Genomic DNA, 22,672 nt, shown 5'->3' with positions numbered 1-22,672 from the left:
TATTATAAAACAAAAAAATGTCATGATTTTTTCATAAAATAACCTTTTTTTTAGAAAAAGTCTATAATCAATACTAAAAAAATTTATATTATTTAGAAAGTGCAAGTTTTTACCTTTAATTTGATATACATATTATATCATGATTTGCTTTTGAGTTTTCAGAATTCAGTGATAATAAAAAATATAAATGCATGTGTGTGCAAATGCATATTGTAGTTAATTCAACGGGTTGGCTTTCCATTATGGCCGTTCGTTAAAGGGGCGGTGGCCGAAAGGTAAGTTGACGTGGCACCTCTAACCCACCTTTTTGGAGAGGGAATGAACCGCCATTGACAAAAATGCAACCCCCGACAACCTAGGTCCCTTATGGTTTCCTAGGAAAATGGCCAAAATTCACAATTTTCATTTGCGGGTTTTCGCTTGAAAAATGTTAAATATTCATTTGCACAAGACATTTTTATATACAAGACATTTTTATAAAACACCTAGTAACCATAATAGACATCACTGGGGCGGCAGCCCCAGGTTTACCACACCTTGCACTTTCTAAATAATATATATGTCTTTAGCATTGATCATGCACTTTTTTCTAAAAATAGTTATTTTATGAAAAACTTATAACATTTTATTTGTTTTCTAATATTTTTGGCATAAATAGATAAGCAAGCAAACACATTTTATATATCAGCTTAAAGATAGGTTAATTGTCTTTGCTTTGGTATTATTACTTTTTTAATCGGTTACGTAGTTTAGAAAATATTAATATTTTAAAATATCGCAAAAATTTTCTTTAACCTTTTATATCTTCTTTACTTTTTGATTGCGGCAAATAATATTTATATAGTTAAAATCAGCGTACAAAGCACTATCGGTCTGCATTTTTAGTTTTCCCATTGCTGAACGGCTGGTTATCTTGATGTGTTCCGTAAATCCCTAAAAAGATTATTATAAACACAAACTTTAACAAATCAATATTTGAACCACCTTTAAAAATCGATTGCGAGCATTAAAGACACTTGTCGATTAATCGATATCGTTACTAACAAAGTGCATCATTCTGATAACAGCGATTGCATTTCTTTGTTGATTTTTTATTTGTTTTAGCAGTTTTCAGAAGTGCTAGTCTACGTATTTAATAAAAATATTAAAATTATGAGCCTTGATGACGTGATCTACGTCATCTGCCTACTTGGCTGTATCGGCGTGGGACATTATATCAAAAAAATAAGCGATGAAACGCAACGAAAATTTATTAGCACCGGACTCGGATTGCTGGTGGTTTTTATAGCTTCAGGGTACCATGCCTTGCATTGCATTACTTCTACGGTCGTAGGAGCGTTGGCTGTAATCTACGTGCACCCAAGGTAAGCATAACCTTTGTACTTAAACTTTGACCACTGGATCTAAAATTTTTACACTATAACATTTAGCCAAGGCCACTTGATTACATTTTGCATAATGTTCGGTTATTTGGTATTCTTTCGTTTGGTACATTGGTTTGGTCTGCCAAATTATCCTGGCCACACCAATATGGTACAGATGATACTGACATTGAAGGTATTATTTGTTCTTAAAAACATAAGTTATACTCCATAGTCTGTTAATATTGATCTGCGTACCTTTTAGGTTTCCGGTGTAGCCTTTGAAAAGACGGCTGCTTGGAAAAAATTGCGGCAACGTGATAAAGAAATTGCTGAAAGAAAGACTGCTGAAGGCACAACATCAAGCGAACAGCTGGTGGAAATTACAGATTACGATGTAGAGTTACAAAATATAGGATTTGTTGAGATCTTCCATTATTGCTTTAACTATATTGGCGTCTTAACAGGTACATCCTTAGTAAATAAGAATTGACTCCATGCTGTTAATATAGTAAATATCCCCTTTTACATCAATCGTATCTAGGTCCATATTATCGCTACCGCACATACCTCGATTATTTCGATATGCCATTTAAAGACTATGCGCCTCATATTGCCGCTACAATAGAGAAACTAAAGTATGCCGGTCTCTACTGCTCACTTTATTTGGTCGCTAACTACATATGGCCGCTTGAGGTAAGCAATAAACTATCTAACAACAAAATATTGCTAATTCTTGTCGACATTTAGTATGCCTTGAGCGATGAGTTCTATAAAGAGCGTTCATTTATCTATCGCCTTATGTACGTATGGCCGACATTCTTTGTCTTTCGCATGCGCATATACACTGGCTTAACGCTAAGCGAATGCGTTTGCACTATGGCAGGGTTTGGCGCTTATCCCGACGATGCTGATGTTGCGAATGGTGAAGGTCCACGGAAACAGTATGCACATTTGAAACGTGATGCTGAAAAACATAGCTATAATTTCACAACAATTGTAAATACACGAGTACGCAGCGTAGAGACATGCTGGACATTCCGTGAAGGTATGAAACATTGGAATATATGTATCCAATACTGGTTGGCGGTGAACGTTTACAAGCTATTCCCAAGCAAGAAGTACAGGTGAGACCTATTGTGTTTATTGTATAGGTTTTATGTTTAATTTTGAAGTTGACAAGGTGAAGAACGCTGAAATGATTTAAATTTTTGCTATTCACTTTGTTGGCTATTAATGATTTATGTATATATGTACATAGGTTAAGACAGTACAAATTATTCAATTGGAATCTCATATCATTATATCTTTAAAATACATATTTCTTATGCCCATTCTGCCTGAAATCCATTTCCACAATTTCTATGTATGTGTTTTAAAAATCTTACAATCTTATCTAGTATTTCATTGCTCACACCTATTTTTTAGAACCATCGTTACATTGTTATGTTCCGCCTTTTGGCATGGTTTTCGTCCTGGTCACTATTTCTGTATTATGGGTGCACCGTTTTACGTTTCCCTGGAAGATATATGGAATAAATTAGTGCGCAAGGACACTGTCGGCCTGCAGCGCCAAATAATCGATGTTATCTTTTGGATTGCAAAATTTTTTGCATTCAGCTACCTTGGCATTGCTTTCCTTCTAGCATCATTCACTAATATATGGAAATTTTACAGCTCTGTATATCATATTGGTTATGTGGGTTGGTTTGTTATGATGGCCTTGGGAGTATATTTGACAAAAATTAAAAAGGCAGCGGAAAAACGGCGACAGCAAAAGGATATGAATGAAGCAAATGTTGCCAATGCAGAAAAGGAGATACTAATAAAAGCAGAATAAATATGAGAGGGCCTTGTAATTATAGTCGAGAGAAATGAACTATACATAATTATAAAATTATATATTTATATATGTGCTATATATGTATTATTATATACAAATATGCTGTAATGGCTTTATACATACATACAATATTTACTCCAGGGCAGTTGAAATCAATAGATGTACTGAATAGCTTTAAAATTTGACAATGCGAAAAGGTGTATGTATTACCGTACTAAGAAGGTACTAGTTTTATACGTATACTACAGATAAACGAGTTTCCATTAGCTTAGTATTTTATGACACTACTACTATTAACACTAAAGCACAACGTTTTGTCGAAAATGTGATATGTATTTATTATTTTATGCCGAGCTGATAAGTTCGTTAGCATTCGATTTGAAGAACGCAACAATTTTTATATGCAGTTGATTGTAAGTTAATGTATTGCTTTATATATACATAGTATGCATGTATGTATTTTATTTTATATTTAGAAAACGCATGTAGTATATGTATAACTATTTACATATGTAAAGCTTTAAATTTATAAAAAAATTTGGTTTAATTTATTTTCGTGTTATTAACAGTAAATCCGTTAACGCACAATGACGTTTTAGGGCAAATTTATTGTTAATGGCTTAACTTTTTGCAAATGAAAGTGCGTGTATTTGGTGGCATAAAAAATTAATGTTCTAGAATTTAGAAGAAGTAGTTCAACGCCTTTGTTACCTGCCGTCTAATATATAAAACATATTTCTGGTCCGATGCATTTACGTCTGCTAAAAAAAAAAAAATCATTAAGCTTACACAGCTTCTCACTTCGCGGTACCTTAAGTAACAGTTTTTAAAGTTTGGACTATGTAAATTTCCTTTTGGCCCACTAGCTATTGAAAATGAAAACCAGCCTAGAAGTTCAGTTTATTGAGTTGAAATTTGGCAAAAACAGTAGATTATTTGAGGTTAAGAAGAGAAAAACGAACGGTTATTGAGTTTCGACTTCGGAGTCTTATTCAGCGAGCAAATCTATAAGTATCGAAAATCGAATAACTCGTAAAGGGTCGAAAATATATTACTCTTGCACAATACAAAAACTTTTAAAAAGCTAAGCTCCTGTTCCGACTAACGAGTTAAATGCGTTTAATGAGTATTATCAATTTATGTCTACATAGGCAATAATCCAATTAAAATTAGAACAATCTATAAAATGCGTTCAATTATTGAAATCATTTGGTTTATTTATTAAATATTTTTATTTCTTCAGTTTGCGACAATAAATCGAATTTATAACTCTATATCCATACCAAAGACTTCTTGCGTTGAACATTGCCAACAGTTTGTGCCCAATCTAAAGTTGCTTATATTAAAAGAAAAAAGTCAATTTAATTCATAATATTATAACCTTCATATACTAAATTACTTTTCAAAACTGTATGTTATTTATTTAAATATAAACTAATACATATATAATAAAATTCGTTGACTACACAAAACTGTTATTTCAAATCTAATGCATATATTATGTATGTTTATGTATGTAAATGTAAACTATTAACAGCACGATATATTCAATTCGATTTATGTATTCGATACCAGCTCGAATTAACTTACGAGTAGTTTACATACACATTCATTCAAATATCGCAATAGTTAACGTAAAGCTGCTAAAGCACCCGAATTGCCCAAATGTTGTTTGTTATGTATCAGGCATGTGAAATAGTATACCCATTTCAGTATTTCGAAGACTTTCACGCCTTGCTGTTAAATTAAAGGGAGGAAAAAGGAAAAATATTAACCATAATTTACTTAACATGGAGGCTGCTACCAAACACATACTAGCATTTTTGTGCAGCGTAAACAGGCGGCGCTCCAGCAGTGTACAATCTCAAATGGCAAGAGTTCCATTATTTAACGGCCAAACAACAACAAAAAAAAATCCTACAACAATTTTACTTGCAAAGAAATGTATGTAAATATGTATAATAAAGAGTGTGCCGTCATGCCGACGAGGGTTCATCTGAAATTAAGACAAAAAAAAAAAAAAACAAGAACAAGAACAGCTTTGAAATTCGAGTTAACAAGTGCAAAAGGCAGCGCTAACCTGTCACCAGCGACATGCGCCGCTTCACATCCTGAGTTGTATTGTAGGCACCGCATTGCATGCATTTAAGGCCGATAAAGTTGAATTTGGTTTTAGAAGTCTGCAAGTGATTCAAAAGAAAAAAGTATAAGGTAAAGTTCACAATCTTAATGGAGACAACTTTGTATCAAATACATTTTTTTATACAATTTAATTTTTTATTTAAATTCTAGCCATACTCATATTCATACTCATACCTTGTGACAGTCATTACAAAAAATATGTATTCGTTGATTCTCATACTTCTTTGGCACCGGCAATGACACCGCTTGCGCATCCAAATACTCCCACAGCGCTGTCATGTCAATTAACGATGTCTGACAAATAGGACATGTATAATGTCCAGAGTTGAGTAACTGATCGAAGCAAGTCTTATGCAGCAAATGACCGCAATCGGGTATGTGACATGGTATGCGTGATGTATGTATATCGCCTAGGCATACCGGACAATGTGAACGCGAAATATTCTCAACGCACTGCATGGAATTGATAAATGTGAATACAAAAGAAATAAAAAGAAAATAGAACGTCATTCGTCATATGCATTTATAGCAGGTATGTATGTAAATTTCTATATAGTACATATATGTGTGTAGGTATGTACAAGTAGTATATCGTTACCATCAAAGCAAAATGTCCTATTTGACAAGTTTAAGATTTTACAGAGCGCTCATAAAAATAGTAAAACTGCGTTTTTTATTAGTTTTTCTCTCAGACGACAGGAGTTTTTTTTGTAAGGATTTCCAAATTTCAAAGAGATTATTTATTAATTCAAAAAATTATTAAAAAAAATCAGTGCAATGTAAAATAAAAACGTGAGTATCAAATAAAAGCGAAAATCCTGTAGATTTAAAAACGATGCCATTTTTTGGTGCATAAACACGAATAGATATTGAAAATGTTATTTTAAAATTTTATCCCTGAATATTCTTGAAAATTTGCAATACTTATTTTTGATGTTACACATCACCACAACTTAAAACTTCGTCTCCTTCTAATTTTATTAGCTTAAAAAATACCGACAATTAAAAAAATATTAATAGAACGAAAGTTTCCGATTTATTAAATTGCTGGGCCTCGAGCTTGTTAAAAAATTTTCATAAAATAAAACTAATTAAATTAATTATAAGGACATTTTCAATACCTATTCATCCTTGTGGGCCCAAAAACTTTATGTCTTTAATTCTACAGAATTTTTGCTTTCATTTTGTTTCATATGTTTTGAAATCGTTTGGTTTTTGTAGCGCGAAAACGATTTGAACCAATCGTTTATATTAATATTTTGTATGAAAATATAGTTCATTCTATAATATAAACCAAAAAAATAAAAGTTTCATACTTTATATAACATTCACAAAAATTCAATTTAATTTATTCAAAATTTTTAGAAAACTTTCAGGTATGCAGTTTTTTAGCCCATACAATTTTAGTGCAATAAAGTGCAAGTTTCAAGTCACTAAAAATTACCGTTAATTTTTCAGATTTTTTGCTGTGAAGGGTGTTGCGCATTTTGTCCATAAAATGCATGACCAAAATATATTTTAAAAAATATAATAATAAAATAAAAAGTTTGAAATTTTGACGATTTTTTTTTTGAATTTTTAGGATTTTTATATAAACTGTGAAAATTTAATTTTTTCATAAAATACGAATGAAAACATATTTTCTTGAAAATAGAGCAAGCTGTATACTTATTTTGGCTCTGACTGCATGATAAAATTGTATAGGGCTGATATAAAGATACACTGAGAAAAAGGATTAGTTTCGACAACTAAAGATATTTAGTTCCCGAATTTTGACAATATTTGGGAACTGTGACCAAGGATTGGGAACTATTACCATGGGTTGGTTATTATAACTAAATATATTAAAGCTTCTAATATTCATCTAGGTTATACCAAATCGTTAATTTAGTTGAAGGGTTTGGTAAATACTAATAAATATTTTTTTGAAGCATATTTCTACAAATTCCATTCAACTTAAAGTATGGTTCATAAAAGGATGCCATTAAGCTCTGCTAATACAGATAAGCTTTCTTTCAACACATGGATTAGTCATAGTTACCAAATCTTAGTTGATCGATTTGGTTTGAGAGCGGAATATATTCATGCTTATGAGCACCCCCTAAATAATGATCAGCGCTCTCTGAGCTCATGTGTGTGTCACATACGAAGAGCGCCAGCTAAGCAATGCACACAGTCCCACTTATTGAATCGTTTGAATGCGCTAGTATGCCGTCCATTGCATAAAAACGATTCAATGAATGAGACTGTGTGCGTGGAAATCATTGCTCCGCTACCGCTGTTCGTATACGGGTGAAACACGCGTGTGGTTACAGAGCGCTCAGTAAGCTATGGCATGTCGATCACTGCGCTGGGTAGAGAAAGAAAGGTGTGTGCTATGACATGCCCAGGCTTGTTTGTCTCAGTTTCAGTTTTGCCATCGCCTCGAGTTGTTTCGGTGCGGGTATGGTTATTTAAAAATATAAAGTTTGATGCCAACCGGCGTTTCTCAGTGGATATATAATTCATGTGAATTATAATTAGAAAGTATCTATTTAGCCAAGGAAAAAGCAAAGCAGTATACTTAAACCAGCACTTCCAGCAGATATTGACCTGGGTTTTCGCACTACTATTCCTGTTTAATCGTTTCTTTTTAGTAAATTCTTACCACCATATACATATGTATTATTTGCACTAGTAACTATTTATGTAAATATGTTTGTATTTTTTATGCTTAATATATGCAAATAAAAGAAGTAAACACAACAACCATCGAGTAAATTTTTATTTGTGTCAAACTGAAACTTTTTTTCCAATAATAAACGGTTAGCTGATTCACGTCTACAGCAAGTTCATAAAATTAATTGAAAACTTGTATCAACCAAAGCATTGTTTATATTTGCTCAACAATGATTTTATTCAACTAACAATATTGTCCACTCAAGGTAGTCGTTTTGTAATTATTAACAAATATACATTTGTCCCAACTAGAAGGCTCAAGTAAATTGCAGACTTTCGTGAACTAGATATTTATTTCGCCATATCCAACTATGCCACTTGGTCACTATAACCAAATCTTGGTTATTATAACTAAACCTTTTTCTGAGTGTAACACAAAAACTCGTATTTCTTAAGATATCGCTTTGAGGATGTATCTAAGAGCCAACTAACGGAATATTTAAAGAACTGCATTGTCAAGCAGAGCATTTTGCTGGGGTGATTATGATATGTACATACATACGACCGTACGTACATAAGTATATATCTTTGGACATGCGCCAAAACAACTTAACTCGAAAGCGATCTTTCTCTTTGAAGCGCTAATTCATTGAGTTCTATACCATTTTCAACTAATCATAGTTGCAGTTTCAAGATATATTTAGTTTAATAAAAAGCTTACTAAATAAATTTGCAAATGGAAATTTATTATTATTTTTTAATCTAAAGCAAATCGTCTCAACTTACAACAAGTTGTTTTGCCAAAAGTCCACAGATGTGTATGTATGTTTGTATTTAGTAATTGAATTGTTAAATTTATTTACCCGATGACCGTCGATCTTCAATCTGATGGGCAGGCACATGTCGCAAACTTCACAATGAAAGAAATTCTCAGCACCACCAATGCGACAGATGCCACAGCCATTGCAGTGATATTGCTTCTTATCGGTGTCGTCGAACAAATTGCAAATGAGGCAGGTGTACTGTGAAGAAGAAAAAAAAACTTTAAATTAGTTACAATTGGAGTAGAACTGCACCAGATCTTCAGGCGTTCAATGCTTTCTACAACAAACATTTCAGGCATTCAGCGCTTTTGAGGCCTTTATTGCCCTATTCCGCTATAAATTTTGTATTACGGTCGTGTAAGTGCCGAAATCCATAAAGCTTGAAAAGCTTGATGTTGAATTCTAACTTCCTTCAGCTTCAAGTGTTCCAAGTATTGCGAGCCTGAAGAGTTGTGAACAAAGGAGAGCAGTTTTAGGCACCCAAGATTTTAGCCGTTTTGGCCTTCACCGCTCTGGCAACTTATAGCTAAATAAAGTGCTGAAAGCCTGAAAAGCGGTGGTTGCATGAAAAGGCTTTCGTGGAGTTCTGCTCTGAATGCCTGAAGCGCTGTCAACACCTTAAAAACTCTTTTGTAAACTAAATTTGTGTTTAAAAGGCAGATAAATTTTAGAAGCTTTTAGCTCAAGTACATACATATAAGCTGAAAAACAAACTCTTAAAATTTCACTGTTCACTTATAGCATGTTTGCATGTCTTGTTTCATGCGTTTTGAGACATGCACTGCAATCGTATGAACGCTGGAGACCTTTGTTCATCCTCATTACACTTCTTATAAATCTACACGCTTTAGAAATTTCAAAAATATGATTGTGTTTAGCAATTGCTTGTATGTGGTCTCACTCTGCTAATAGAGGGGCTAGAAAAACCTTGCTTATTCTAGAGACTTGATAGATTGAATAGAAGTTTTAAACTGTTTTGGTTATACCAAAAAGTATTTCGTCTGGCGCAACCTTTCTATGCCCTTCTTTACTTTCCTTAACCTCTTCCTGAAATCATATGCAGCCTCATTGCGTAAGTCGTAAATTAGGCTAAATTGTACGACTCGACAACATTGGCATTGTTTACTGTCGTGCTGAAAGAAGTAAACGACGAAATTTGTCGAAAACTATACAGTGCTGCCAAGTTTTTCCGTTTTAATACACTAGTCGAGTGGAAATTTTAGGCAATGACGTGAAATTTTCGATACGATTCGACTCTCGAAAAACGAATTGCATACGACACCAGTCTCGCAATGAGGGTGATTAGCTACCGGAACAACCGACAACGTTCACATGACATTCGGCTCTTCGTATCCAGAACGATCCATATCAAGGTTTGGCATTCCAGCAGCATTCCCGAAAAAACCTTTGGTATTTTTTTACTGTTACAACAGCAACAATATTTCGACAACAATTATATTATCTCTTGCCGGCCTTTCTAACCTCTTTGCCATGTTCGCTTTTGTACACTGATATCCAGAGCAGTTGTTTATCTTTGTGATTTGCTCGGAAATAAAGTTCCTCTATGCACTCTAAAACGTTGTTTCCATGAGGCGATTTTACAGGCAACTTTTAACTGAAATCAACAATCGCCTGGTATGAACGGCCTTTCAACTAATCGCTTCCAAAGAAGTTGGGAGCAGCTAACTTTAGATTCAACTAATCGCATCTAAAATTGCCTGTGAACACCGTTTAAGACTAAGTAGTTTTTTGCTTCATAAAAAGAAAGAGCCTGAAGTGATGTTAATTTTCTCTAACATGATGAACTTTTCGGATATTATTCCCAGCGGCCAGCATCTCAAGCGTATTTTTATTTCCATTATTTCGTATAATTTTTCCCTAAGTCCCACAAACCTACAGTGTTACTTGGGTGGAGTGTCTGGGGCAAGCAAGGAAGTGTGTGGTATTGTGTGGCCTGTTTTTGCATAACGAGTATTTGTCAATGAGCTTTGATTCGAAATTGGTTTTGTCGAAATTTAGACTACTGGGGGTCTGCGTAATGCCCCTTGTTGGAAGAGGATATTGTTGAGTTTCCCCTTAAAGATGGGTTGCTACGGTAGAGATGTGGGACCGCTTCGCGATGCAGCTGTTTTAGTCCATACAGACCCCGCAACAGCGCCTGTTGTTTTGTCCTCACTGGCTAACAGGGCGATATCTCCATCAGTAAGCTTGGTTGTCTAATTTCACGGCGCAATGGTGCACGGGCATTGACCACCTCGGTGGCAGACGATTAAAACTCTACCCATTTCTACTTAAGGAAAAGAGGTATTAAAGTATTTTATTTCGAAAAAGAGAAAGGAAGTTCTGGATGAAGAACAAAATACTACGAAAGCAACAAAAAAGGACTACAACATAAAACAATCCGTTTTGAAGTTGAACCACACAATGTGAACATTGGAAGACGAATATAATAATCTAGTTGCCTTAATCCCTATGTAAAGCAAACATGCTTTAGAGTTCCCTTACTATCTGCGTATCAATGAACCCCAATAAATATTTAAGGTTAAGTTGAATTTCAGGTTAAGTTGAGAACTACAAAATGATGAGTAATACAAAAATATGGAAAAATATGGATTCGAAAGTTGACATAATGACCTACCTATGGAATTTTCTTGTAGATTTTCAACCGAGGAATTTAAATTTGTTGTAAAAAGTTGATCAAAAAATCTTTTAGATGGTTATTTTTTTTTTTTGAATTGAAAAAAAAATTAAACTTTTTAATAAGATTTTTCCTTATTTTTTTTGGATATCAACTTGAGAACTATAAATTTCTCAAACGTTGGAGATATACATATATTTTTTTTAAGTTTGTTGGGACATAATTGCTTATGCTTAATACACAAATGAGTCTTTAAATGCTTACCTTGCCGAATCGCGTGCCACATGCCTCACATTGCTCCTGTACCTTTTGTCGTGTATTGCATTCGGAACATATCAATTCGGTTAGCGTTTTACGATCGAAGTGATGTGATTCGTTCTCATCGTGACAGAATCGACACTTGTAGAATTTATTACAGCAGGGAGTCTGTACAGAGAATAAAAAATTAATAGATTTTATATGTATGTAGTATGTATGTATGTAGTGTGTAAGTACAGTGGTCGAAATAACTATAGCCGCACCAGATTTTGACAAGTTTTAACATATTATTTTTGTTGTTATTTAATTTTGGCTATTTTTTATAAAAACATTGTTCATTCTTTAACAAAATCCGTGTAAATCCGAGTTCCAAAGTTTCTGCAATATTAAAAAAAAAATTAACAAAATTTCGTAAAAATTTATAAATAAAATATAGAAAAAAAATCTAAAAAATCGACTGTAATTTTTAGCCATTTGAAACTTGTGTACTTTGTTCTAGTAGAATTCAATGGGCTACAAAACTGCATACTCAGAATCTTTCTAGGAAATCAAATTAAAAAAGTTAGACATTTTTACGAAAGTTTGTTGACTTTTTTTGAAATATTGCAGAAACTTGGAACTTTCGACCACTGTATATGTTTGTGTAAGCCCATCATATACTATGCTAAATATTAAAAATTAAAAAGCGCCACACCACTTGAATAATTGAAGGTTCAACAAAGCAAGAAAATAGCAACTGGCTTCGACCAGATTTGAAACTCAATTAACGCGATATGACGTTTTGTTTTGAATTTTTTTTTATATACATAAATATACATATGTACATACTTATGTAGGTATCACTTTCTCGTTTTAGGTCGTTGTAAATAACTGCGCAGATTTTGAACAATATTTTCCATTTCCATTTAACGATTTACTTATTTACGAATTGTTGAGTTTAAAGTGGCGCTGCTATTTATTGCTACTTGAAAGTGGCATGCGAGTGCTTTAATTTGAATAGCTAATATTAACTTAACTGCAACTGCAGTAGTAGCAGCAATTTCAACATTCAATTGAAGAGTGTGATAAATTCAAAACAACAACACAACCTCACTTATGTGTTTATATTTGTTCAATGCACAATTAAAAAAAGCGGTTACAGGTTCTAGAACATACAGTGACTCAAACATGTGTTTTTGATTGTTTTTAAATATTCACAAAGTTAAATTTTTTGTGGTTATTTTTTTATAAAAATATCCCAGCCAGCAAGAAATCGTACATTTTACGAATATTAAGTTTTACGAGGGATTCTCGATCGGCCAAAAAGTTAGAGAAAGGCTCGTAAACAATAAAACAGAAAAAATAAAGTAAAAGAGAGAGGCTTTTAGTAATTTGTCAGCACAAGAAAAAATTTTCATTCTGTTGGAAATTTTTCTTCAACCACAATATTTTATAATATATAATATTCGCATACGAATGCTTTTTCGATCCGAAAACGAATCGTAAACGGCTATAATAAACGACTTTTTAGCCGGTTTTTCTTGGAGAAAATATCCAGTTACGAGCTCGTTTACGATGATTTTGCTGGCTGGGATTGTTCATGCTTTTACCAAAACTACACATACACATACACAAATCGACGTTTCCAATCTTATATAAAATTTAGAAAAAACACAAGAAATCTTCATAAAAATTTTAATTCAATCTGAAAGGATTACTAATCTGAATGGATTAATAAAGGATGCAAATAGTAAAACGATGATAAATCCGTAATATAAAAATAAAAAGCTTTGTTACTGTGGTCAAATTTAAATATCACATGTAGTGGAAAAAATAGGAACCCGACCTTTTACCAAATTTTGGCTATTTTTTTTTTTTTTGTTTGTAAATCCAAGTTCAAAACTTTATTCAAAAATTATGAAAATCCTCAAAAAATTCATCTAAATTGCTAACCTTTTAATAAGAGTTTCTATGCAATTTTTCACGGACGTTGTTCCAAAGTATATCAGGCATTTTTTTTTTGTATGCACGAAAATGCTAAGAGTGTTACTTTACAAAAAAAAAAAAAAAAAAAAAAATAATTAAAATCAACGTGAACAAGGCGAAATCAGAACAATTTTAATACACTTTTTTAAGGCTTGGAAAAGTTATGAGCCTAGTCGACAAGACAAAAGCAGCATACTCACAGTTTTGAATTAACATTAAAAAATCTTGGCTTAATGTTGTAACCTTCATTTTCGATAGGTTGGAGCTTACACTACCCCTTACATTCACATAGTTTATCTATGGTTTAAATAATGGGAGTGCGACATACATATGTATACATACATATATGACTACTTTTCTTTTGCTGGTTTAATGTTAATTATTATTTTTTATACCCGAGCTCAACTTTGTTCACATAACGGTTGTTTGTAACAGCCAAAACGAATCGAGATAGTTATAGACAAATGTATACATACATAAATGATCAGAATGAAAAAGGAAATCGATTAAGCGGTGACTGTCTGTCCGTCCGTGCACACGCTAACTTCGAGTTTATGTATTTACCTTCTAGCAAAAACGGAAGCAAAATTTTGTTGTAATTTTCTCCCTTACCTAAATATATGACTAACATGTCTTGAGAAATAGTTGTTTGCATTTTCTGACAAGCGGGGAATTTTTAATTAAAATACGCTTTTGAATGAAGTGCGCCATATGTACAAACATATGTATGTCATTAAATCGTTAAATGTCTACTTAAAAGATTAAATGTGCGAGTTTAAATGACTTTAAAATAAGCAAAAAATAACAAAACGCAAAAGTACAGCTGGTACTTTCCAATCCTGTTAAAAAATATTAATTTAAGTGTCGTACGGCGTGGTACCATTTAAAATACTTTAATAAATACAAAAAAAAAATATAGCCATAACAACAACGATCAGCTGCAAATGACGCAAAAACAAAACGGGACGACTGTGAAGTTTTGAGATCTGTATGGTCATGATCAGAGGTGGGCACTACCACAAACAAGCGTGCGCTAAAAGTGAGAATGGGTTAGTGTGCCTAATTCATTTTGCATGCTGTCGTGTTCTCATCGCTGCGCTCTCGCTTGTATACGTACACGCGACGACGCTTACGCTCTTTTAGCACCTGCTAACTCTCTGCCCATGCCTGGTCATGATTAAACATGAAACGGATTGACGAGTTTTTGAAATAAAAACCTCTCTGCAGTCTTCCGACTATTTTCTGGAAATTATTTTTATTTGGTTTTTATTTTTTAGCTCAGTCACAATAAATATTATTGAATTATATTTTGCCATTTAAAAATAATGATTATTTATAAAATTGAAAGTGCTATACAGACGCAACTTACTGAAATTTTGACCTGGAAATTTTGGGACTTATTCCTTTGATAAGGGTGCCGCTACGTATAAAAATAATACGGCGGAAACCACGCTGGTATAGCTTTTGAGTTTTTTGAATGATCATTATTCTTAAGTGAAAAAATAATACTCATAAAATAATCTTTATTTTTGAGCGAAAAAATAAAACTCCTAAAATAATCTTTATTTTTGAGCGAAAAAATAACAATCAAGTAATAATAATTACCTTAAATAAAACTCAATTTTTAATTATTGTTTTTAATCGTTTTTTCTGGTTTCTGGTGGCATACATAAATTCTTGCATTATTTTTAATCTTTATTGGTTAAACTCGGAAACTAAAAATCATTGTAAATAACAGTGTGACGTACGAAAACAATCAGGTGGGTATAAATAGAATTGTTTTACGACGATTACAACTTGTTTTTTTTTGTCCGCCTCTGGTTTCTTTTGATCACGAACCCTTTGTCCACAGCTCTGCGATCTATGCCACTGTCAACTGCTGGATACCGTGACTCTCCTATTTAGGTCCTGCCCTACTGGTTGCTTCTGGCTTTGATTTTTACAAATATTTATTTTTAGAAGTTTCCCTGTTACGTATGCATAGGCTTGATATTCTGGTGTAAGCAATTAGCAAAAGAAAAATATATTTTTTCATGTAACTAATAAGTCAACAGAAACCACTTGTTTACCTATAAATAAACATATATGACAAACAAAAATTAATTACAATAAATTCGGCTATGATAAATAGCGCCCGAATTAATCTTCACGCATGCGCAGAGTAAATAACACTTCAAGAAAATCTCGCGCTCACCTTTTGTGTTAATTATTTCGTTTGTGTAATAAAATTTACTAAAAACAAAACTACATGGCAGCAAACTAAATTCACTCGCACATTTGTGTAGCGCTCTTTGCTTTTATTGTGATTGAAGCGCTGCCACCTTCAAAATCTTCCTCGCCTTGCACGCATTTATTTGTAGACGCACATACATATGTACTAGGGATGTAAATTTTTTCGATTTTTACTATCCCGGCATCCCGAGATCAGTCCCGGGATTTAGATATTTATTATTTTTCAACAACTTAACATCAAAAAATTGCATCAATATTGTTTGCGAAGCTCTCGACCAGTTTTGTATATACATATGTATCTCTTTTTTTATTCAATATTTAATTTTTTTTTGTAAAAGTCTGCTTCATATTACATATAATTTACTGCATACTTATATGAAAATGCGCATTTCTCTGACGTCATGATTTTTCTAAAAGAACTTTATAAGTTCAAAGATATGATTAGTCGCAAAACTTATTTAAAAAAATCATTGCAATGTAGAACAAAAATATGGGTACCAAATGAAAGAAAGAATTCTACGGAATTTTTTGGGTTTACAAGGACGAATAGGAATTGAAAATGTCCCTTTAATCTATTTTTTTTAAGCTAATAAAGTTAGTTATAATATTAAAAAAAAAAAAAAAAGTTCTTTTAAAAAATCCTGACGTCAGAGAGAAAAAGTAAGGACGAAATTTTACTATATTGGACCCTTGGTTTCGCAAAGGTATTATATGTATAATGAGCCACATATTTATAAAAAAAAAAAATATTAAATAAACAAAAGAAATATAGCCAAACCTGGTCAACATAAGACGTTTCTATTATTGCCACCAGTGTACATTACAAATCCCGCAAATCCCGGGAATATTTGCCAAAAATCCCGGGACTTTCGGGACCTAAAAAAAGAGATCCCGGGATAAACATTCCTAGTATATACATATGTGTGTATGTGAATTAGAATGTAAACTTTAGTGAATTACTTTTTTATGGCAGTTAATAAAAATGTCGTCATTAATTAGAACGTGAATGCGTGTAAACACTGATGAGTTTAGGCTATGGCTTAGGCCTTTTCAAAGGGGGATTTGACAAATGTTTGCAGCGCGGCTTTTCGGTCGTCTTACCAATGAATGCGGCACGATTTGATATGAACGTACGCATTCAAAGTATAAGCCACGTTCGTATTTGGCATTCAGTGATAAGCGCCGCATATCTTTTCTATTTACAACATTTTTCGACTGCGAAGTAGATCCTTGGTGGCTGCTTGACTATCAATCTAAAGAGTTGTCCTTTGGCTAGGGGTTTTTATTTTTTGCATTAACAGCGAAATATACCACACAAGCGGCTTGTGAAACATACTTCAAACCTACTTTTCCCATTTCGTCATACACCATGCACACATGAGTCGTTCAAGCACAGAATGGATACATTCCAAAATGTCAAACTACATCAGCATCAGTCTCTTTCTATTCTAAACCTCAACAGATTGTAATGCAAAATGTGCGCAACCATGGTTGGATGCTATGTAGTTTTCAATAAGGTTGCGCAAGTTGAGACTTTTTCTTCTGATGCTTTGTATTTTAATGTTTTGAAATGCACCAAACTTTAGTTTTCTTCCGGTTCAAAATGTAAAGAAGTTTGGTTTTCTTCCATTTTTCTCCCTTATGTCCTCACTCGGTGAAAATTCCGTTGCAAATGAGGCGATTTTACCATGCAAATCGAAAGCGGTTTGATCAAACGTCAACATGGCGGCCAGAAAATCAAAAAATTTGGATTTTTGCTCAAATTTCCCTTAAGCGGTTTGTCAAACCTTCAAACACGCCCATAGACAACACAAATGGATTGAGGCAAAGAGATATTTCGCTTGATTTGTCAAGCCGCTTGTGTTTTGTTTTTCGCATAACACCGTCAACAAAAAAATTATCAAAAATAAACGCGATTTTTTAGAAACTTAAAACTTGAACTTTTTTATACTAGAATTTAAAAAGCTGTAAAACTGCATAACAAAAATTATTCTAGAAGTTAAAAAAAAAAAAAAATGCGTAGAATTGGGATAAAAAGTTTGCGGAGTTTCTATAATTTTTGTACAAAGTCTGAAATTTAGATTTATATGGTATTTGCTAAATAAAGAGCTATACTTTTACATAAAAACAATTAACCTTAAAAAAAAAAGCAAAAGAAAAGTAGTCAAAACTGGTAAAAATGTTGATGTGCTATCTTTTGCCGCGGGGTGTATGTATAACGAAGGTTCGGTTATGCTGAGGAATGGCCAACTTATCGAGCCGGAGACCATCCTCTTACACCATTCATTATCGAAGGTGAGGCAAGAGATTTACTTTCTCATTATTTAAAAAACTTTAACCGAGCCCAATGATGAAATGACCGCTACTTCCGCTATTCTGTGTACTAGCACTAGAACAAAATACCTATGTATTAATTTTTACTATGGAAGTGCACATATCGATGGTCCTCTGCATTAACAACACAACTCAAAATTCCATATTCTTCAGTAGAGCCAATTTAAGATTCTCCGTTTCATAATTTAGTAATAATATGTCTTGCAACGTAATTATTTATTGTGGATTATTTGAAGTTATTCTGCAGAAGACGAACCTTTGTCAGTACCTCCGCAATTCTTAAAATAACCAGTTAATGTGTGTGTTAGTGTGGAACCGCTATTTTTTTGTTTACCCGATTTTATATTTTTAAATAAAGTGTTTACAACTATGTGCTCGTATCTAACTGACCTACGTTGTTTTTCATAGGACAAACAAACAAATGCGTTGATGTACATATGTATATGCATATGCACATAAATAGTAGGGTGGTCCAAAAATGCATGTGAAAAATTAAAGTCGGAATTTTAATGCCCTCACCCCCTAGGATTGTTCTATGCCGAAAACATTTTACTCCTGCCTTTTTTTTTTATTATGGTATCAAAACATATTTAGAGGTCGCTCAAAGCGCTCAAAAATTTCCATTTACATATGTACCTATTTTATATGGGGAAAAACATGTCTTCGTAGAAATCGTATAGAATTCTTGAAAGTCAGCATTTTTCGTTCGGAAAACTTCGTTTCTCTTCAGGAGACTTCCAATAATAATATCTACATAAATTATTGTTTATTTAACCATTTTGTATTACTAATTATTTATTATAGGACCCCTATCAATCAATCTCAAAAATGCAATGGGAGACCCATTTGAAAATAAACGAAGATTTCCGATCGAAAAATATTGATTTTCAAGAATTCTATACCAATTCTACGAAAACTTGTTTTTATATGCATATGTAAAATAGTACATGGAGACTTTCAGCGCTTTGAGGGACCTCTAAATATTATTTTTTTTTTGTTTAAAAATAAAAAACAGTGGTGTAATTTTTTTCGATATAGAACACCCTAGGGGTGAGGGCATTAAAATTCCGACTTTACTTTTTCACATGCATTTCTGGCCCACCCTAGCACACGCATGTGCCCACATGTAGGCGTTTATTTTTTTTACTTATGACGTCAACGACACATGGGTGAATGCAATAAACCGTGAATTGCCAATACTATAATTTCAATATTTACGCGAATTAGTCAAATTTTTTGTGCCTATTCAATACATACATATGCATACATACTGCATTCATATCTGTTCGGCTGCATATTCACGCTAAAAATTATTATCTGATTTGTTTTTTTTTTTTTTTTTTTTAAAAACGCTTTTTAGATTTGTCCCGCTTTATAAATTTTCATATTCTACTTTCGTCATCCTGAAAGATCAGAATTCTTCTGTTTATTAAGTCTTGCTTTGCTGTTCGTTTACGTCTCAATATAACATTTAAAAGGTGCTAATTTTATATACTGCCGGTATCACGAAAGCACATTTAGGGCCGGTTACTCAATGTCCGGTTAACACTAATCTCCGGTTAAACATATGTAGTTATCGACGTAACCGACTCCCTGTTGTATGCATGTTTTGTTTTTTTCTGTCAGTTTCCATATTAAACTCTTATAAAAAATAATTGTTCGCATAAATTTCTGTCGTGAAACTGGCTGTTAATGCTTTTGAAGGAGGATTTTCTGAATTGCGGGTTTTATCGGGAGTGTCGGAGGAGGGATTTTTTTTCGGACCACCCGCGAATTTTTAAAAACATTCTCGATATTGCCCTTACTACCTACCGTGGGTATCTATATCCCGCACCCATCTCTGGTACAAACATATGTACATACATAAGTAAACACTAACATATTGCTCATTTACTTCAATAGTTTCATAATCCAAAACAAAAAAAAAATATACATATATAAATTTTAGTTAAGGAGCCAGAATTACCGCTACTTCTTTCTGTGTTGTGTAAAAATTTAATTTCTTTGAGTTATGACATTATTGAAGTAAATGATCGATATGTACATACATACATACATATGTACAACAATAATTTGATTTCTGATTGTAACTTCTTTCTTCTTGTATCTTTCATTTATATTTTTACTTTTATTGTTTTGTATGTACACAACAGTTCCGCACTAAGAGTTTCCGAGCGATAATGCGTCTCTTATCAACCTTTTGCTCTTCTTCTTCTCACTTTGACGCCTACTTGAATGTTGAATTTAACACGTTTTCTGTACGAGACATATGCACATATGTATGTTTGTACAATGTATATATATATGGGACATTCAATGCCAAGCGGGCTACCCCATCTCTCCATTTTTGGTTTGATTCAAACAACTCGAAACCTTTGGATAAATTAGTTTAAAGGGTGTATTTTAAAGGGCGTTTTATGTTTTTAAGATTTCTTATTACGAATGTGTAACGTAGCTAGCTTCGCCTACGCTACAATAACATACTCGACATCACCCTAGCATACGCCTTACAACTACACTTAAGTACAAAAATATATAAACTTACGTACATACATACTGGTAGACGCACACACAAACTAACATACCAACGAGACTAAAAGCACCGCCAACAAGACGCGATTGACAGAAACTCCAACACATTCACAACGAAAACTAACACATATGCAAAATTGTATATGCCAGTTTGGCTCTGTAGGGAATGACTGTCATTTGATCGATCAAGTGAGTGTCAATGCTGATAGAAGTAACGGTAGTTGGTTGCCATAGTAACCACAAGATTCACTAGGGCTGCATATTGTGCTCAACAAAAGTAGTTGTATCTGCCAAATAATAGGTGCGTTCGTTTAAAATCTCCAGCAGAAACCAACCAACTGCCAAATTCCGGCGAAATGTCATCTGTTCGCTCACAAGAGAGAAATATCCAAAATAGTACGCGAACAGAAAATTTGCAGAAACTTGCAAGTTAGACGAACAGCTGATATAATTTTTGTTTACATTCAAAAGTGTAAAATTTAAAACGTACGAAAAGTTATCACAAAGTGTTATACTGACACAGTTTATTGATTAAACAAATAACTACTTATTTCTTAAAAGTTTAATTAGTCGCATTTTGTAATTTTTAACTTCCAAACCATCAAATTCAATTTTGTGATTTGCGTAAATGCCAACCAGCTGTTTTTGATCAGCTGTTTTCCTGTTGGCAAATTGCTGTTGGCAAAAATTTTTCCAGCAGAAACCAACAGCTTCCCCTCAAAATGAAATGTCACTTTGCTCTCTCAATTTCCCCTACTTTGCAAGTTTTTTGCGTACGCGAACGCAAAAACTTGTAAGTTTTGGTTAAACATGAACAATTAACAGCTACGCGAACGAACCTAATGTCGAGTACTGAAGTACTTGGATATAATTTTGAACTTAATTAGTTTAATTTTAATTTTATCATTATTCGACCCCGCTCATCGCAAAAGTAAGTAAAAATAAAAGTTTTCATTGTGGTATGACATTCTTTTTATATATAAACGTAATAAATAAAACCGTATTATAAAGTAATTGGTACTGAAGAAGTTCAAATGCGCACATCAACAGAAAAAAAGAAAGACGCAAAGCGAAAAGATGCTCAAAACTTAAAGTGCTGTGGAAAAATAAAGATAAGTTTTATAAAATATTTCATTTAAAATGAATAAAAAAGCTTTTAATACCGTCATGAGCAAGAAAAACGGATTTACGAATTCAATATTAAAAAATTGCATCGCATCGCCCGTTCTCTACCACTGCAGTCCTATTGCACTGTGGATGTATTAGAAACAAAATTAAAAGATCCAGAGTATGCACAAGCCATGATAATGAATTATATTATGGAATACATATTTCACGTTCTAATTGCTGTACATAAATTTTTCAAAGGTCAATTACGTATGTATATCAAAAATAAAAGGTGTGTCTGAGGACGTAGCCAGCGGTATTAAACATTCATTTTCGGACGAGGAATTGCTGCAGCTTAACTGTGACGGCAGATGGGAGAGAAAACCACTAAACAAACCTATACTGGTTGACACAATCCTACGAGGTAATATGTACACATATTAGGGACACAACAAGTTCTGACCATTTATTTTTTCGTTATTTATTTATAATTGTATACCTATATATAAACCTTTTTAACATACTTTGTCAAAAGTTCTCAAAAATCGACGCAAGTTCTTAAATAAATGGTCAAAACGTATAAATAAATAGTATCCCTAATTATGTGGCCACTACCTTATACATATGTACATATCTTTTAGCAATACAAATTTTTGTTGGTAATCTATTTCAATCCACTTAGATACATTTAAAAAGAAAGGTCCTGTTGAGTTCGAAAAACAATCAGGAAGGCAATTGAGCTCAATGTAATGTATAATATTAGGATATTAGATTTAAG

At 33.1% G+C, this 22,672-nt stretch overlaps 2 protein-coding genes across 5 annotated transcripts in view; one reads left to right on the top strand and one right to left on the bottom strand.

Annotated features, from left to right (window-relative positions):
* The first annotated feature begins 1,055 nt into the window (after window positions 1–1,055).
* LOC118735656 (lysophospholipid acyltransferase 7) lies at window positions 1,056–4,400 on the top strand. Its single transcript, XM_036465546.1, has 6 exons — window positions 1,056–1,364; window positions 1,431–1,557; window positions 1,627–1,828; window positions 1,906–2,057; window positions 2,112–2,488; window positions 2,790–4,400. The coding sequence occupies exons 1-6, from the start codon at window positions 1,153–1,155 to the stop codon at window positions 3,199–3,201; spliced, it is 1,482 nt and encodes a 493-aa protein (XP_036321439.1). The 5' UTR covers window positions 1,056–1,152; the 3' UTR covers window positions 3,202–4,400.
* LOC118735655 (probable serine/threonine-protein kinase roco9) overlaps window positions 4,387–22,672 on the bottom strand; it is a 41,455-nt gene continuing 23,169 nt past the window's right edge. For 2 of the 4 annotated variants that reach the window (XM_036465542.1, XM_036465543.1), the window contains exons 3-8: window positions 11,731–11,892; window positions 8,868–9,026; window positions 5,521–5,799; window positions 5,285–5,384; window positions 5,020–5,200; window positions 4,387–4,941 (exon numbers count right to left, since the gene is read on the bottom strand). In XM_036465542.1, coding sequence (XP_036321435.1) covers window positions 5,181–5,200; window positions 5,285–5,384; window positions 5,521–5,799; window positions 8,868–9,026; window positions 11,731–11,892 — 720 coding nt within the window. In that variant the 3' untranslated portion in view covers window positions 4,387–4,941; window positions 5,020–5,180. The remainder of the gene's footprint in view (window positions 4,942–5,019; window positions 5,201–5,284; window positions 5,385–5,520; window positions 5,800–8,867; window positions 9,027–11,730; window positions 11,893–22,672) is intronic. The other 2 variants (XM_036465544.1, XM_036465545.1) reach the window with 2 other exon arrangements.

The sequence above is a fragment of the Rhagoletis pomonella genome, unplaced genomic scaffold (assembly GCF_013731165.1).
Source record: "Rhagoletis pomonella isolate Grant_MI unplaced genomic scaffold, Rhpom_1.0 Rhpom_scaffold_00003, whole genome shotgun sequence".
NCBI lineage: Eukaryota > Metazoa > Arthropoda > Insecta > Diptera > Tephritidae > Rhagoletis > Rhagoletis pomonella.
Note: the sequence above shows the minus strand (reverse complement) of the source record. Positions and strands in the feature narration are given on the sequence as shown.